Source organism: Pocillopora damicornis, chromosome 7 (assembly GCF_964200805.1).
Source record: "Pocillopora damicornis chromosome 7, jaPocDami1.2, whole genome shotgun sequence".
Taxonomy (NCBI): Eukaryota; Metazoa; Cnidaria; class Anthozoa; order Scleractinia; family Pocilloporidae; genus Pocillopora; species Pocillopora damicornis.
This window is the reverse complement of record NC_142676.1, coordinates 16,583,796-16,601,386: the sequence shown is the minus strand read 5'-3', so window position 1 is coordinate 16,601,386 and position 17,591 is coordinate 16,583,796. Positions and strand designations below refer to the sequence as shown.

Genomic DNA, 17,591 nt, shown 5'->3' with positions numbered 1-17,591 from the left:
CGCGGGCTCAATTCTTCGTTGAGCGCCTGTTTGAAACCGTCGCGCTAGTTTGATGAGGAACATGTATTTTGGTTCAAATTTGGTAGAAATTTGCTCAGATATCGTTTTTGATGGTGTAGAAAGGTCTTAGAGAAGTAATGTTTGATGCGGATGAGCAAATTTCAGATTACCAAAAAGTTATTCGAGGTATGTATCTCAATAAAGGTGTACAGGAAGACTGTGACTAAGCTCAGTTGTCTATCTCAATTACCTGTACAGAGGGTCTGCATATTTCAGTCGGTTTAGACTGACCATTTCTTAAAGGCTGAGTTTGCAAAGGTTTGTTACACAGCTCTTATATTATGTGTATCAATATTGTTTTTTCTCTTTTGCAGAGCGAGCATCTCAAAGCCTCGGACCTCTCAGATATGCGTTCAATTCTCCTGTTAAATCACCTGGCTCCAGGAAGTATAAAGGCGATTCCTACAGCTCAGCAGGTAGTATTGATGAAAGTGTATGAATACTTAAGGATTTCTTGGGGATGTGGGTTATGGTGGCCGCACAGAATGCACTAGTACAGAATAAAATTACTTCAGAAGACTTCCTCAAAACACCGGCTAGTAATATAACTTACTGTATTGATGGCTATCTGAACTTCTGTTGTGTTGTCTCTGCTCATCTAGTGGTTCCAACTTTCCATTGAAAAATTACATCTTTCTCTTTGAGTTGATTTTTTGTGTAGAAGTATGCACACATTCATATCCAACTTAATTGCCATGCACTCCTTCCCCACACTTTTCCTCCTTGTCACAATGTATTGTTTTTTGTTGTTGTATGATTTTTATCAAGAAGTTCACTGTCAACAGTGTTTCAGGTATGTCAACCCTGTTTTAAGCAACAACACAAAAATTACCTATATCGACACTCAATTGTAATTTAAGCATTTAAATGACAAAAACAACAACGACAAACTTTATTTAACTTAGCAATTTAAATACATATCTAGCCGTCCCTACTCACAAATAGAGAAGTGTAACAACTGTGAACCAGAAGCAATCAAACCCAAAGCTGTGTGGGATGTGTATGTGTATTTAATATGTAATTATTAATTTTACATTCTTTTTGCAATTTTTTTTTGGGATGATTCTTTAATTCTAGGAAATTTAGGAAATGACAGATAGCTTCATTCATTCACCACTTTCAACTCTTTGGGGTTTCAATGTATATACCCTTATAACTTTTTGAAGTGTGCTACATGTAAGTTTCATCAGACTTTTGTGTTCAAGAGTGGCCATAATTTCCTTTGCTATGTTCATATTATAGTCACAAGGCTAAAGACTTTGCTTCAGCAGTACAATGACTCACAGATTTTGGAGCCAAGAGCTGCAGCTACTTCTCAGTCAGTAAGTGATTTAATTTCATGTTTATTCTTTAAAATTATTTGCTATTTGGCAGTGGACAAATGAATATCCAGTGAAACAACAAAAATAAAAAAATAAAAGGTAGGAAGGCTTAGAAATTCACACTCAATATTAGATCTCCTTCAAACATTCACAGATTGGAACAGTACCAGACAGGAGCCATTTGCCCAACACAGATGAAGTAACACAGCTTTTGAACAACCAGTTCACTGTATTACAATACCTTGAGGGCCAAGTTGAGTTTTACAAGGTGAGGTTGCTGCTTTTAACCTTGATCAATGTAAAGTTAATGAGAGTCAATTCTATAATTGTTCTTATGGGGGAAGTCCAGAATGGAAGTGTTGTATGGAACACTGACTTGGCAGCCTAAGTACTCTGTACCATAAAGCAATTCTTGATTGAGGTTGAGCATGATATCATGGATTATCAACACTTAGGTCTCAGTTATCTGCCAAAGGCTCAATAGGAAAATAACTCAGACACGAAGTTTGATCAATTAACAATAGCCTCCACTTGGTGCAAAAACACACAGATATTGTCTGCAGACATTGCCTGTTCTGAGATGTGACGAGTTTTCTGAGAGGGAAGTTCTAGGAAAACTGTGAGTTTCAGGGGACAGATAATGCTTTAAGACAAATATCTGTGCAGATTTCACAGCAAATAGTCTCAGGCTACTGTGTTTATTATCCTTCAAAGTTTTTTTACAAAGTGCAGAAAAAATATTTTCGAACAGGTTACAGTTTGCTTACTTTCAGTATTCTTTGGTGTGACTATGAAAAAACAAAGATTTCCCTTCTTCTGTAACAATAGTTAAATGTTCTTCCATTTTAAGTTTAAACAATGCTTTCATCATAGTGGACATAAAGTTTGAAAATTAGAGAATTTCACTGGAGGTATATCCTCGGATATTCCTCAGTTTTAGCAGGTGATTATTTGAGAATGTGATGCGTCTTGACCAATTATGCTCAAGCAAAAATATTTGATGGATTATAATTCATGATATCATGTGAAAACAGAATTGAAGAATTGTCCAGTTGCACACTCTCTCATCAATCTACAAAAAAGACACTTCTGATTTTATAAAAGTTTGAGAACACTACACAGATGAAGGCTTGGAAACTAGACTTTGAACTTGACATGATAAATGCAATATCTGCTGCAGAAATCATGACTGTTAACTTTACACACTATTGAATACTAATTAAATGCTCTTAACCACTCATGTATAATGATCACAGTTATATGAAACTTTCATTGTTTCCCCTTGCCATAATTGTAGGATGCCCTGGAGTCTCTAAAACAAAGAGCAGAACTTGTGATTACAGAAAATGAAAATCTGTTTGATCAGCTCAAGACTCAAGCCATTTCCCAAGTGCTATCAACAGGAGAGCAAAGCAAGCCTGAGGTAACAAGTGACATGCTAACTGCAAACATTTGCATACCTTGCCAAAAGGTCAAAAGGTTAATTCTGCACCCACAAAGTTCAGGAGCTTTCCTCTGGCTTTGCAGCATGAAGTGACCAGAAGTATTATGTTGCTATACCCCTAGATGGGATACTAATCCACTGTAGGTTGCCCCCTCACCTCCCCCCTGCATCTTGTCAGGTTTCCTGACAGCTCTCCAGTATGAGTGAAGGGAGGGATTGTAAGTGAAGAGTGTCTTGCACAAGAACCCAACACAACGAGTCACACAGATCCCGAACCTTGATCCTTCCACATGTAGTCACTAAGTTGGCTGAACTTTAAGGTCATGGTGTCTAATGCTAAAAATGATTTTTATGAATTTTTCCAGAAGGCTCTCTCTCTGCAAGCCTGATTAGGAAGAAGAGCTGTCAAAGCATTATGGTTTTCAATTATTAGCTTGACTCTTTTAACAATAGTGACCCTATATCATTATGAAATATTGATTTCAATTCATAACCATAATTCACAAGAAACAGGCATCTTTTACTTTATGATTTTTCGTTACAATGTACCTACATGTATTTGATGCCTTATCAAATCTAAATGTCTTGTCGCTTAAATTATATGGATGAGTTGTCACTGATCACTCAATACTTTATTTAATGTTATTTATTGCCCTCTGCTTAGGAACAATTTCCATCGGGCCCCACATCGGGGGATCCAAAACAAAGGTTGGGTAGGTTACAGACAGAGGACAGCACCATCAGTGGTGATGGAGATGATGATGAAGAGAGGCAAGAGCAAGGCACCATGCCAGCTGTGCTTCATGAACACAGCAAAGCACAGCCAGTGAGGGGCTTGAAGAAAATGGACAGGGAAACTATGAGTACAAAAGAACTTGGTTTACATGATATAGTACCAAGTGAAAGGGATCCCAGGAGATCCTTGATGCCATCTGTCATGCAAAGATCAGCACTTGAATCTTCCTTTGGAATAAGTAACCTTGATTCCCAGGTAATTGTTCTGATGTAGTTTTGTATGGTCCAATCACCTGCACATGTGTATGCACAGACATTAGAAATGTTCTATTACTTTTGTGACAATTATTATATATGAATCTTTGACTCCAAAAAACCTGGCATCTAATTTCTACTTAAAATATCACCTTGAATCACACATTAAGTTTGCAAGAATAAGGGGAATGATCACCATCTATAAAATCTCTTGAATGTGGAAAAAATTCTCTCTGTTAGCACCTAAGTAAATTTTTAGAGAACACTATTGAGATTTTGCTTACTGATGATAGAGTGTAAAGGGTTAAATTATTTTTATAAAACCTGACTGTATATACTTTTTATAGTGAGAAGATATTGTAAGGAGAAAGGATGTCAAGCATTGAAATTGTTGATTGACTCATCCAAACTGCTTGTTTTTTGCAAAAGTATGGAATCTTTTGGGCTGTACATGGTGCATTTTATAGTAACATGATTTTCATGCACCAATGGATTCATCACCTCTTTTGTAAGACTTTGTAAACTTTATAATTATACCACTTGAAAGGATTGCAGACCTTCCACTTATCTTCCACTTGCTATTCACTAAAGTCAAACTCAACTTACAGCTGTACAATGTTCACAGGAGAAAAAGATTTTAATGGTGACATATTTAAATCAATTTGTAGATTATTTTATATTTTTCCTGTGAAGGTATTCTTTGTTTATGAAAAAGATACAGCTTACAAGCAGTCTGTTTTCACAATTTCAAGTTCTGCTAAATTGTACACCATTTACACACATCCATTTTCAAGTTCATGTCACCACTGAAATAATTATTTTACATCTTGACAGTTATTTATGTCTGCCAATGAAAGAAAATTTGTTAACCAGCTTGAAGAAGAGGTGGTAAGTGCTTTTAAACATAGCACTCTCACAATAATGTAGCTTTTGCTCCATTATATGCTAAGGACTCAGCTTTTAGGCTCCCTATCACTTTTTAGTACAAATCTACCAACATTCTATCCCAAACAATCTGATTGGCTGTGCTACCTATCCCAATTGCTACAATCAGATTGGCTGTGCTACCTATTCTGTGGTAAATAGTAAAAAAGGGAGTGCTCTAAGTAACAGTGTGTGGTCTTAATTAAGTAAATTAAAGATCTGAGTCTTTTGTGTTGATAAGTTTTGAACAACTGGTACAGTATGTTAAACAATTACTCTTTGAGCACGCATTGAATATATGATGGTAAATAGCCAGTAAGGTGTATAATATTGAGTTGGCTAATATCCAAATAGCCTGAATAGAATAATTGCTTTATTAAATTTCATTAAATCCTGAACATTTGGATATTTGAAGCATTTTTCAGCTCCACAACAGTTGGTGCAACGCTTTCCCTTATATTGATGAGGCTTTCTCCTCAACTGTACAGCTGCACATGTATCAGGGGATAGCAATCTCAAGTTAATAATCCATTTTTTAAATACCACATTAGGCTTCCAAGAGTTTTATTCCCTTTTTGAAATAGAATTTACCCTCAAATTACCCACCCACTCTGTACAGTTTACGTTATTGGTTTTTATGATTAATCAAACTGTTGCAGAATTGAACGTATATTTACTGCTTTGTCATTTACAGGAGAAAATCCGGAAACTGCATGAAGCAAAGACAAGACATCTGGAGTCTCTTCTTTATTCAACAAGGTGATGTCGTGTACCAACTGAGTAACAACTTTCTCACCTTACCATCTTGATTTTATTTTGTGTGTTTGTTACAGTTGTTCTTACCATGATGTTAATCCTTTATGAAATATTCTCCTTGACATATTCTTCTTAGTGAATTATCCAGCTGTTCTGAGTGAAAAAATAAGCACTTTTCATGGGTCTCTCTCAGTGGACAGACATTAGAGTGTATTTTCGCACCCAATAGAGGCCTTTCTTCTTAATTTAGACATGCTACAGCCTCTATGAGATATCGCTGATGAGTTTGTGTATCTTGATTTAACAATGAACTTCTGCTTCATTTTGTCATCATGCTCTTTGTCACTGGTTGCCCGACTTTAATGGGGCCATCTCAACCTTTTTTCTTTTCTTTTCTAATTTTAATTTTTTTAGAGATGAACTTGAAGACTACCAGAGGCAGTTATCAGAGCTGCAAGCAAAATTAAGGTCAGTGAGAATGAGATAACAAACTACAATTATATGTTGTTTTTGTTACTTAGAAGAGTAAAGTATAAAGTACTACTTCTACATGTTAATGCCAAGTTCTACTTGATGTTCCTGTCATTTTTCTCGAAATTATTAATTTCCATATATTAATTTTACCTGTCTTGCAGAGCTCAAAAAGTATTAGAGGATCAGGTCAGACAGTTGCACGGTTATGTCGTTGTTTATGAGTTAGAGATTATTGATTTGTCAAATTTGGGAATTTTTTTGTTGTTTTTGGCGTGGTTTGTCTTTTGGTTCTGTTTTATGGTATTGTGAGGCTTTTATTGCCTTAAAAATTTGCTATGGACAGTTTTCGTCAAGATAGTTCTTATTTGATGATGCAAAGGGAAAAAGTACTCTTGAATACACTAGAAAGAAATCTTAGTTAATAACTAATGTTTTGCGAGTGTGAAATCGAAGGTGTACGAACAAGGATGATTAAAGATGGCTTTTAAAAGATGTATTGAGGATGACTTTCTCTGGATGAGCAAAGTGTTACTTAACCCTTTACTTTTATTTCTGGATATGCTTGCGAGTAATGATAAAGCGTACATCTTTTGGTTATTTTATCAGAGAGGTCAACCAGCCTTGTGCGTCAAATGTGGGCATCATTCTGCCGTTTTGTCCAATACACACAGTGAAGCAGCCATAGACACAATCAATCAACTGACAAAGTAAGAATCTGAACGGGTGTATCAAGAAATACCCTGAGGCCAGGGAAGGTTTCTTAGAGTCAATATTTAAAGTGAATCTAGTACGACACACGACTAGCCGTGTTCAAAACAGACCTTGGTAACAGCCCCCCCCCCTCCCCCGCCGAAATCAAAGGTCCTCGCATGTACTTAGTGCATTGAGTGGATAAACTTCGTTGTCTCCCATCTGCTTCATTATAGTAAACCCAATGTAACCAACATTTAAAATAAGACCTTGTAAGTTTGCTTGGTTTCGTTCTGTTATTGTTATTGTTATTTTTTTTTCTGATGTTGTTGTTTTTTTTTACATGTCTGTTTATATTTTTGTTTAATCTCTTGTACATCTTTCCCTGTTTTCAGAGAGAGGGATGATTTGATGAACATGTTGACAGGGCAGAAAGCCGTCTTAGCTGAGGTTCGCCAGCGGGAGTTTGAAGCTTACAACCAAGTTAAAAAGAGCTGTAATATGGTGGAACAGGCTCAGCTAGAAAAGGCAGAGGTATTGTGATGTCAACATATAACTTAAATGGGTGTACGTTTACAATACTTTATATTGGGGTGCATCATACATGATTTTGCTGCATACATTTTGCAGCCGTTGCATATTTCCAATATTAAGACAGCGAGTGGAAGTCGCCATGGCTTTTTATCGTATAAAATTTCGACCTCAACGAGGTCCTGTTGTTAGGTAGCTGGTCACCCGCGAATAATTGGGACCAAACTTAAGAAGGACGATATTGAAAGGCTTCAATTGTGTTTAATTCTGGGTGTGAACTTTCGCTAGGCCATCATTCATGTTCGCCAGCTCCGAGAAGATTTGCGGAAAGAACGAGAGCGACACGAAAACAGCATGAGAATGTTCGGCGAAAAAATGGACATGGAGAGGAAAAAGGTGCAAGAAGCATGTCGGGAGGAAGTCAGCGGTCTTGTTAAACAGGTGCTTTTGGAATTTTTTCGTAAATTTATATGTTAAGTAAATTTGTGTGTGTCTGTTTTTGTTTCTAACCAAACATGAAAAAAAAATTTCATGGCTTCAGAGTGAATTAATCGTTTAATTCGGGGTGAAGAGCATCTGAACATCTTCGAACTACAGTACTACTGTAACAGTAGAAAAGCTAACGGAATAACACGTTGATTTAAAAGATCACAAGACATATGCTGCAAACGCAATCAGTAAGAAATAATTGTACCAGACATAGCGAGGTTGCAACGACTCAGGGAGGATTGAAACCCCATGTGTTCAAAAAGTGGAAGTTTGTTAGTTTGACGGCACTCGAAAGCCCAAACGCCTTTACAAACTTCATTTAGTCAGGATTGTCCCTTTCAAAGTCCGAAGCCGTAAATTCGAACGGTCGTAATTGCCAATGACACAAGAAAGATGGTGAAATGAAATGAAGAAAGACGTATTTTCGTCTCGTCACGGGCCTGGGACAACGAACCTTCTGAATCCCCAGAAGGAACCAGACCTCAGACCTCAGACCTCTAGATTCTGCGCTTCGATGCTGACCCCACTGAACCACAGAGACGCTACGGCGATTTAGGGCATCACAAAGTTCACATGTGACCGGATACTGTTAAGATTACCAAAGGCGAAAGAAAATGGAGAAGTGTGTCTTATTGCGTGGAACATACGTGATGGTCATCATACAACCTTGGCAAGTAAATTATGTGTTTTTCCGATCGGAGAAAAAAACAAACAGGCTCACACTGTTCCTTTTTTTTTGGCGAATATTTTTATGAACGCCGCATGATAGCTGAGGGTAAGTTTCTTTTAAATACTTTTATGGTGCAAATTTAAAGGTATAAATGTTAATTACTCTTCCTGCGGTGTAAAAACACCTCAGGTTGTCTAAAACGTAACTTTGAACGGCTTTTTTGAAATGGGAATTTCAACGGCAATCCATGGAGGACAGAGATCACATTTTGTTCAAAAACCAGACTTCCTCACAAATAAATATTATCTCTACTAAAGAGAAATTCGTTTGAATTTCTACTCTGGCCTTATTGAGCTTAATGGCCAGTATCGGGAAACTGGGTCTAAATAGCCAGGATTTTCTTTCCCAGTCTCCCCTTCTGGTGTTGACAAAGTGAAAGCCGGCAGCGAGCAGAAAGGTAGGCGATGTGTTCCTCATAATGGCCAAAATGTAAAGTGATAAATGAGATAAGAGTCTATCTTTGTGTTTTTTTTTCCTTTAGTTAGCTCGATTGTTCTTTAGATACCTGTTTGCGTTTTCTGAGAGGTTTAATTTTTATGTATTCCAGGCGAAGCGACCTGAACACCGGAAGCGAAGCCACAAGCATAGAGGTGGTTTCAAAATATCATTATCGTTGGCGGTAAGTACAGTGTATGTGCATACATTTAATAAAACATGTTCATTTAACCCGGCAATAAAATTGGAACCATAATTGCTGAAGAATCAATTGGGAATAATAGAGGATGTTTGAATTGATTGAATTGCGTAGTAACCTCTTGACGGGTCAAGAAATTTTACCGTTTCTTTATCGCCATTCTTTTGTTGACTGGTTGAATGTAACTTTTGTTGACATATTGTTTTCAGTTAAGGTTCAGCCGATGCACTGTTACAATTTGTCTGTTTATAACCATTCCTTATTTTAATTTCGTTTGGCGAGTGTAAGGTGAAACATGTTTATTTCCACCAATGTCACATGATCTAGTTCACGCAATAAAGTTGTTTTCTTTAGCTTCATAGTCATAGGTTGGTCACGTGGTCCGAAACGGGTAAATAACAGTGGCGGCCTTGAAAGTTAACTGCAAAACGTAGAGGGTTGTCCACTATCGTTGCGTTTGTAACTGCCACAGTACTTCCACAAATTCGGATTTGTCTTTTCATAAATACCCCGTGGATGCTAAGCTTCAGATGATAAGTATCCATGCCGTATTTTTTCAACCGCTTGTGGCACAAATTTGTGTTTTAATCTGCGTGAGTAAATGGTCCGAATATAAGTTAATCTCTTCCCGATTTAAAAATTGTTGTTTTTCAGTTTCTTTTAAAAGAGATATTGACTTTCAGGATGAAATGAGATCAAAGTATAATATAAGAGTGAGATCTGGTACCAAAGTGTGCTCTTAACATTTTGAAGAGGAGGAATTCAAAAGTTCGCAGAAAGACGAATTAAGTGATTGAATCGGATGGCGCCTGTCCTTCATTGTTTTTCTGGTCAACAAGAAGTTAATTAAAAAAGAAATAGTATTTCGTTTTTAGCCATGCCTTACAATGTTAGGCATGGTTGTGACAGGCCAAACTGAATTACTTTAATATCTGGGAAAAACCCAGCGTTGACCAGAAGTTGGACATGAAAATGATAAACCTGTGCGGGATTTCTCAACAGTTCCTCACCGAAATGTGACAGTTTGAATTGCTCAGGTTGTCTTGGTCTCTTTAATTTTGAGAAAAAATTCCGACTGCCGGTTATCTTGTGATTTGAGAACCGTGACGGGCAGTTGATCTCACGCGATTTCTAAGTAATCTGAGTCAGCGTAAACCAAGCATTAGATATGAGATTTATCAATCTCCTCGAGATCGCTTAGCAGTTACTCATCGACGTATAATAATTTGGATTGCATAGGTTGCCTCGATTTCTTAAACTTTACGAAAAATGTCTAACTATCGGTCATCTAGTCATTTGAGAACCGTGACCGGCAGTCGACCTCACGCAATTTTGACGCCTCCTTACTCTGGGCCCAGAGTTAAACATGAACGAGTGTTAGATATGGTATTTACAAATCGCTTCGGGATCGCTTGGCGGTTCCTCATCGACATGTAATAGTTTGAATTATACATTCTCTCAATATGTTGCATTTTCGGAAAAATATCCGACTGCTACTCATTTAGTCATTTGAGAGCCTTGACCAGCTGCCGATCATGTAACCAGAGCGTACCAAACAAAAAAAGAAAAAACTTCACAGCTTTCGACATAGTATCTCTTCATTCTAACCTTAAATCATAAAATCGTCAAAAAGTTATCTTATAATGCATTTGCTTCCCTTTAGTTCCCTTAAACGATCGCAAGAATCATTTTATCGGGCTTATGTAGGGAGACTGTTCTCAAAATTTATTTTTCTTTCCAGGAAAGATGGCGGCTGCCCATACACTTTCGATATCGACTGCTTTATGTACTGCCTCATTGACTACCCCAAGCGGTTGGGTTGTCCTAGGAGTCGTTGGTGCAGTGTGTGTAACTGTTGCAGTAGTAACTGTTGTGGTTGAGAAGCGGCGAAAAGAAGGAAAGAGAAAGCAAAACTGATCAGACTCGAATACTTGTTAACATAAAATGTAGATGTCAATGGCGTTCTGAATAGCAAGTTACTTTTTTATCTTCAAAAATTTTTATTTTGTCGCTTTAAATGTTACTTCTTATGATGGATATAAAAAACAGAACTGAGCAGACTAGTGTAATTGTCAAAATACGATTTGGATGTAAAGGACAGACTGTATATCAAAATGATTTTCTGTCATTAAATAGTAGTGTTTAGTGGTGTTTAATTAAATTTTTCATAAAGCATTGCAAAATAAAATTATGAAATCGGTTGGTATAAATGTTTCTCTGATTGTGTAATGGAGTCCTGTCAATTCTCATGTCTTTGAACAATTTTTCATTATCTTAATTTCCGTTCAAAGCTTAAGCTTGAATATGTAATGCCTCTCAAATAACACCACAGTTGTTTGTAGTTACTTATGCAAAAGAAAGCAGTTTTTGATTAAATTGATCAGACTGTGCATTTATTAAATTTAAATGAACCCTTTCTCCTTTCCCCTTAAAAAATAGATATATGAAAAACACAAACAAGCTACTAAACAGTAAAAAAACCAAAAACAAACAACAACAAAAAAACAGAAAAAAAAACAGAAAAAAAGGGAAAGAAAAAGAACAGCAACAACGCCAAAATTCACTATGCAAAAATTTGGGTCAATCAATTCAATTACTGCTCCCATACATTCATCCAAATAGGAGATAATTCACATTGATGATTATTTCACTGACCGACACTGTACTTGCAGTAGTTCTGCAGATAATATGAACACGTTTTTGTAGTTATCTTATGGTATAAGACCGTTCAGGTGAAGGTTGCAAGCGAATTCAGACGTCTCAAATACCTCAGCAAACATTTATCAAACTTTAGTCAGAGGCGTTTGACGTGTAGTTTTTCTCAAGTCATCTCTATCACAGTTACTATCACTCCTTTTCAGAATTAGTCTCTGGACTATCTCGTCGCGAGTAATAAATTCAAATGTTTCTCTCACTTCCAACAATTAATCAAAGACCAATCAGACTCCTAAACAAGTTTCGAAATTCTGTAATTTAAAAAATATGACTGACAAATGAAAAGACAGTGGAAAGGAACTTAAAACTGTTATTTATATGCTTGGGTAATTCGCGGCTAATATGCATGTTTTTTCACTTGATTTCCTGATAAAATTGAGGATGCCAACCAACGACATTTGTCTGTTCCTAGCGATTGCCAAGATGGGTAGTGTTGGTGTTGTTGTTGTTGTTTATTTAATTATTAATTTGGTTAATGTTTTGTCTCTTTTCAGTTTTATTACAGTGTATTGTTGCAATTTTTTTTAAGTTCAAGTTTTTTTGTGTCTTTACTCTTACAGATAGAATCTTTAAGAGAGGCTCAGTCAGCGCTGGAGAACCAACTAGAACGGCTAACACGCGAAAAGGTTCGTGTTTATCGACTTATCTTCTGGGGATAATATACTTATTTCCCGGAGATGATTAATTGCTACGTTTATCCTTGTCCCTCATTCTGCGTTCATTTTTCAGTTTCTTTATTTTTGCAATGCGTTAGGTCGACCTTATGGCAGAGCTGGAACAAGCAAATAGCCAAATCCTGGCGAATGCATCTGAAATTTCTAAGGTAAGTCAAGGTTGGCCCATGCCTTATGACATGAAATGAGAGCTCTAAGCGCGAAGAGATTAGGGCGAGACAAGATGGGTGGTGATCCATCTCATACCATAAGTTTGGGTTCGCTTTCACCACATTCTTGTTGGATTAAAGTTTTCTTTGATCGGAGGAAAGACTCTTTGAGTTAGTGGGATTATGACATTCAATGTGTGTCACGTTTCACTGGCGCGTCAATTAGGCTTGCGTAGCACAAGAGACACGTGAAAAATGCAAAGAGTATTTGGAATAGTTCACTCGTATGGTCAATCTAAGGTTTTTGGTTTTCACCAGGCTAATGAGACTGTGGAGAAAGAACTTGAACAGACACAAATGAGATTGTCAACTGCTTCACAAGAATTGCACTCAGTCAAAGCAACTGCTCAGCAAGCGCAGAGAGAAAGAGAGCAGGTAAAAGATAAAAGAGAGCAAGAAAACGTGTTTGATGTATTCATAGACAATTACAGATCTCTGACCACTTTACTCATGCTCTTCTGTTCAGGAGAGAACACGGCTGACGAGTGAAATGGATGAACTTAGACGGCGTCTCCAAGAAGCTGAACACTCGTGGATGCAATGTAAAGAGGACTGCATCAGATTTACTGAAAGACTCAATAATGCAGAGCGAGAAGTAAGTGTATACCAGCTTTTTTTTTTCTTTTAGTCGTTTCTTTTTTTTCTCCGTTCGTTTACCCTGCATCCTTCCCTTACCTGGCATAATCTGTCGCGTGATTTAGCAAAGTGGGCTGGAAATATCCCGGCGCCGCGTGAACCGCGGGGAGCAAGGCGCACAATACTCAGGGTACGATGAACCTCTTGTCGATTAGTTCAAAGAATTTTGATTGTTCATTTACAGGCTAAAGGTGCCATAGCTGCTAAAGAAAAGCTGGAGAAAACTAGGGCGGAAGATTTCGAACAACTCCGAAAACAAAGCGGACAGAGAGATGAGCAACTTACCACGCTCTTACAAGAGACAGAAACAAGGCACAGTTAGTGGATTTTTATCGATCATTTCTTCTCTATGAGTATTCGATTCCTTCGAGCCTTGTAAGGCTTGACGCATGCGTTATGTGCGCTATTTTTGAATGTTTATTTGGCAAACAAACCAAAAATGTTTCATGGTTGAAGCTTGTGCTGTCGACAACAGTTAAGGCTGTAGTCATAGGAGTCGTAGTTTGAGTCAAAAGCAGAGTTTTTGACCAGAAAGTTTCAGATTTGGGAGAATCAGAACGTTGCCTTTTTTTTCCGATTTCCCCTTTGACCTGGCGCTTATAAACCTATGGGAACTTTATAATCCTTTAGAAACTTTATTACCTGAGGGAACTTTTATCGGAGATGCCGTAAACAGAAGCGAAAGAACAAACCAAACACAATGAAAGGCCCTCTGAGTACGACTCCCAACAGTTTCTAATAGGCGAAGTTGAAGGCGGCATCGGTATCCTGCTTCCGATACCATCTGTTTGATTTTCATTAGATCTTATCGTTCTGCGCTGTTGATTATATTATTACGACATCGTTAAAAGTAGCTTTTTGTTTTCGGATATGTATGTCATTATACATGACTCGCTCTGCTTTCTGCAGCTCAGTGTAGAACTGAATTGCAGCAGATGTTCGAGGCTGAGATTCATGTGTGCAACAAAATGAAAGAAGAGTGCAAGAGACTCACTCAGCAGTTGGAAGATTCCGCTGAGAAATCAAGGTAGGTTATCTGAGTAGAGTGTTTTAGACAAAAATAAAAAGAAGGAAATCAAAACAGCTCTGTGACTTGACCAGAGGTTGGGCCCAGACCTCTCGTATCCAGTTTGATAACCTTAGCCACCTGATATCCCATTTTAGTAACTAAGCAAATTTCCACTACAGAGATTTCCATCCCATAATACATTCGGTCGATATTTCCACACCTATTTTCCCTCTGTCTGATTGTTTTTTCCTGTCTGATCTGGCCTCTTCCAGAATACTGTGAAATCTTTGAAATCAATGATAGGAAATTTGGTTGGTTGTATTGTGTTCATGGTGCAAACTGCTTTAAACTACTTTCTTGCGCTCTCAGTCAGAAAGAGATTTATGCTTGAGCATGTTCTCTAAATATTCACCTTGAGTTCCCCTTAATGAGATTTGATTAAATTTAGTGCCAAGGTACAAGATGCAAACAAGGAATGCAGTAAGTTGAAGAAGAAACTTGACGAATCTGTGACACGGAGGCGGACTTTAGAGGAACAAAACACGAAAAAAGACAAACGTATACATGAATTGCAGTCTCGTCTCAAACAGAACGACGAGAACACTCGCAAGCAAGTAGATCAGGTAAAAAAGTTTAGATATATCTGTATACAGATGTATCTGTATGCTGTTATCACCTTTTTATAGGACGTCTCTTAGCAACGGGTGACTGGCAAAAGGAGATCAACAACACCAAATCAAAAAAAAAATTAAAACCCGAACAAAAGAGGGAAAAAAAAAACTAAAAGAAAGAATTTTTCATTGTTGGGGAAAATGAGCAATACCTGATTTGATTCTATGATCGAGTTAGGTTGGTTCTGGCTATTAAGGACAGCAACAACAACGATAACAACAACAACAACAACAAAAACAAAAACAAAAACAAAAACAAAACTAACAAATTCAAAAAAACGAACAAATATATTATTGTAACTAAACTATGTTAGAGATAAAGTATAAGTTGTGATATTTTAAAAGGTTGGAAAGGCAACATGCTGATGCTGGTATTCATGGATTTGTTGTCCGTATTGTTTATTATTGTTCTTATCATTGTAACTACTGATATTATTATTATTATTATTATTATTATCATCATCATCCTTACTATTGATATTATATTTGTTATTGAATAAATGATTTCCTTTTTTGTGAGTAGATGTGTCAGTTGCTTTCCACACGAAATAACTTGATGAAGGAACGAAAAATTTTGAGTCAAGAAGTCGAATTCTTGAGAAAGCAGTTGATCACGAAGATACCTTCTGAACCTGTGACACCCTTTATGGAGACTGCCAGTAACTCAAGTGCTGAAGATCCTGGTCGCATGACCGAAGAAAACCAACGTGACGCTTGATGCGTGGCATCCATCGATCCACTATGAATCCTGTTTACATATTTGCCCCCAGAGACGAATTTAAAAAAAAACTACATTTAAAAATGATAAGATTTTTAATGTACATTATTAGTGTTATCGTTACTTTTATCATCTTTTAGCTCTAGTTTTTCAAAACGTAGTGAAATCTTTTTTGCATATATCTGCAGGCTTGCCTTTGCTCTTATCTTTTGTTTAGGAAAACCTCTATTTTATCGTTTCCAAAAAGGAAAAGAAAAGGCAGCGCAGAAAAAAGAGAACCAGTCTTAACACTAAATACTGTTTGCCTTGTTTTTGCCTCATATACTTCTTAACTGTATGAAAAGAGAAATCACCTTATTAAAATATTATTACTGATAGACGAATTAAAAATGTAAACATCTAACAATATAATAATCTCAAATAAAGTCTTAGAAAACAGTTAGCTTTTTTCGGTCTTTTGCTCCTTTCTGTCATCAGTCTTTTCTCTTTCATGTTTATTGCCGACAATCTTCCTCACATTTCGTTGTAAATTAAACCATTCTATTCCCATGTGATTTTCAAGCAGTTCTTGCAATGATAATGAAAGGCACTTAAAGTTAAAACTGAATTGTTTAGAGCACCCAAATATGAACCCTTTCATTCCCAAAATATCTAAAGTAATTTCTTAGGTGTCTCCTATACATTTCCTATGATGATGGTCCTAAGAAACTTGTGTTGGATCAAGTAGTTATTTATACCCAAGTTAAAAATTATATATATATATATATATATGTGTATATATATATATCCCTCTGAAAGTTGGACTATAATATACTATAATCAACATTAATATATATATATACATTTTTTTTTTCTCTTATCATTTGTCTGTTTGATATAGTTTTGATAATGAATGAAGAAATTATTTGTTAGTCATTCCAGGGAGTAAAAAGACTAAGTGGGGATAAAGCTGGTGTACTTTCAAGGTTCAAGGTTCCTTTCATGGCCTCAAGTTTCAGATATTAGGTCTACAGCACCTACACTTATATCGAACCATGTCCTCTTAGTAATTGCTGGCCAGGGTCAGTACCGAACTTTGCAGGAATTTATTAGGGTTATATCGGACCCACAGACCATCCAAGTTTCCAGTGGCTATATTGGTTTTGTGTTTTGCAGTGAAAGCCAAGTTCGTCAAATCTGTCCAGCACTTCCTTTGTCTAGCCTCATTCAGATTCATTTATTGGTTGCTTATGTCCTAATTGACAATCAGGAGAGTTACTAAAATTGTTAAAAAAGACCTTTTTGAGCGCGATAGTTCAGTAGGTGTCCATCGTACTTGACCATACAAATTTGGAATATTCATAAGACTAGCGTTTTAAAAAAAAAACACATCAAATCTTTCCTCAAACAGGCTTTTGTTAAGTTTTGTTTTCATTATTGTTACCTTTGACCATTCTTTTCAGTGAGTAATTGAAATTTGTTTCATAGTTGAGGTTGCACTGCAGGTTATACCCTTTCACCATAGATTTTCGTCCATAAGATGTCGTCTGCTGTACATATCAGCAGCCACTTTGAATTCTTGTTTACCCATCTCAAACCACATTTACAGCACGATTGACTCTCGAACTTCGAGACACATGACGAACTTCTTGAGAATCTTAATGCACACTTTCGAGCAAACAATTTAATTCTAGAAGGCAAAGCGAAAGCAAAGGCTTCGTTAATGACACTCATGCCGCTCATACCACTCGTATGCATGCAAATATATTAAAATGATTGTTGAAAAAGTATGCGTTTACACGTGTTCATTTCTGCCAAAATTCATTTAGCAACATTCGAAATCCTCGTTTTCGTGCGCCTGCAGTTTTCTTTTTGGTTCTTATTGAAACAACCATTTAAAGTGACACAGGATAATCAAAAACTGACACCTCGACAT

At 36.8% G+C, this 17,591-nt stretch overlaps 1 protein-coding gene and 1 long non-coding RNA gene across 3 annotated transcripts; both read left to right on the top strand.

Annotated features, from left to right (window-relative positions):
• The first annotated feature begins 1 nt into the window (after nucleotide 1).
• Nucleotides 2-16,118, top strand: LOC113685351 (serologically defined colon cancer antigen 8 homolog). Its single transcript, XM_027202851.2, has 21 exons — nucleotides 2-186; nucleotides 375-476; nucleotides 1,303-1,382; nucleotides 1,537-1,650; nucleotides 2,680-2,805; nucleotides 3,491-3,817; nucleotides 4,651-4,704; nucleotides 5,435-5,499; nucleotides 5,911-5,964; nucleotides 6,132-6,156; nucleotides 6,577-6,677; nucleotides 7,056-7,194; nucleotides 7,480-7,632; nucleotides 12,320-12,385; nucleotides 12,514-12,582; nucleotides 12,901-13,017; nucleotides 13,109-13,237; nucleotides 13,463-13,595; nucleotides 14,188-14,305; nucleotides 14,736-14,910; nucleotides 15,482-16,118. The coding sequence occupies exons 1-21, from the start codon at nucleotides 138-140 to the stop codon at nucleotides 15,674-15,676; spliced, it is 2,391 nt and encodes a 796-aa protein (XP_027058652.2). The 5' UTR covers nucleotides 2-137; the 3' UTR covers nucleotides 15,677-16,118.
• LOC113685376 (uncharacterized) lies at nucleotides 8,335-11,254 on the top strand. Of its 2 annotated transcripts, XR_016188346.1 has the most exons (4): nucleotides 8,335-8,455; nucleotides 8,760-8,807; nucleotides 8,958-9,029; nucleotides 10,786-11,254. It is a non-coding gene; the product is annotated as an uncharacterized LOC113685376 (long non-coding RNA). The 2 variants fall into 2 exon arrangements; XR_003447564.2 differs by lacking the exon at nucleotides 8,335-8,455 and having other exon boundaries at nucleotides 8,741-8,807.
• Nucleotides 16,119-17,591: the final 1,473 nt, after the last annotated feature.

Bases quoted from the DNA above. Each gene is read 5' to 3' on its own strand.
- LOC113685351 (XM_027202851.2), top strand. From the start codon at position 138: ATGTTTGATGCGGATGAGCAAATTTCAGATTACCAAAAAGTTATTCGA. The intron at 2,806-3,490 runs GTAACAAGTGAC...CCCTCTGCTTAG, and splicing joins GAGAGCAAAGCAAGCCTGAG to GAACAATTTCCATCGGGCCC. The intron at 13,018-13,108 runs GTAAAAGATAAA...TCTTCTGTTCAG, and splicing joins CGCAGAGAGAAAGAGAGCAG to GAGAGAACACGGCTGACGAG.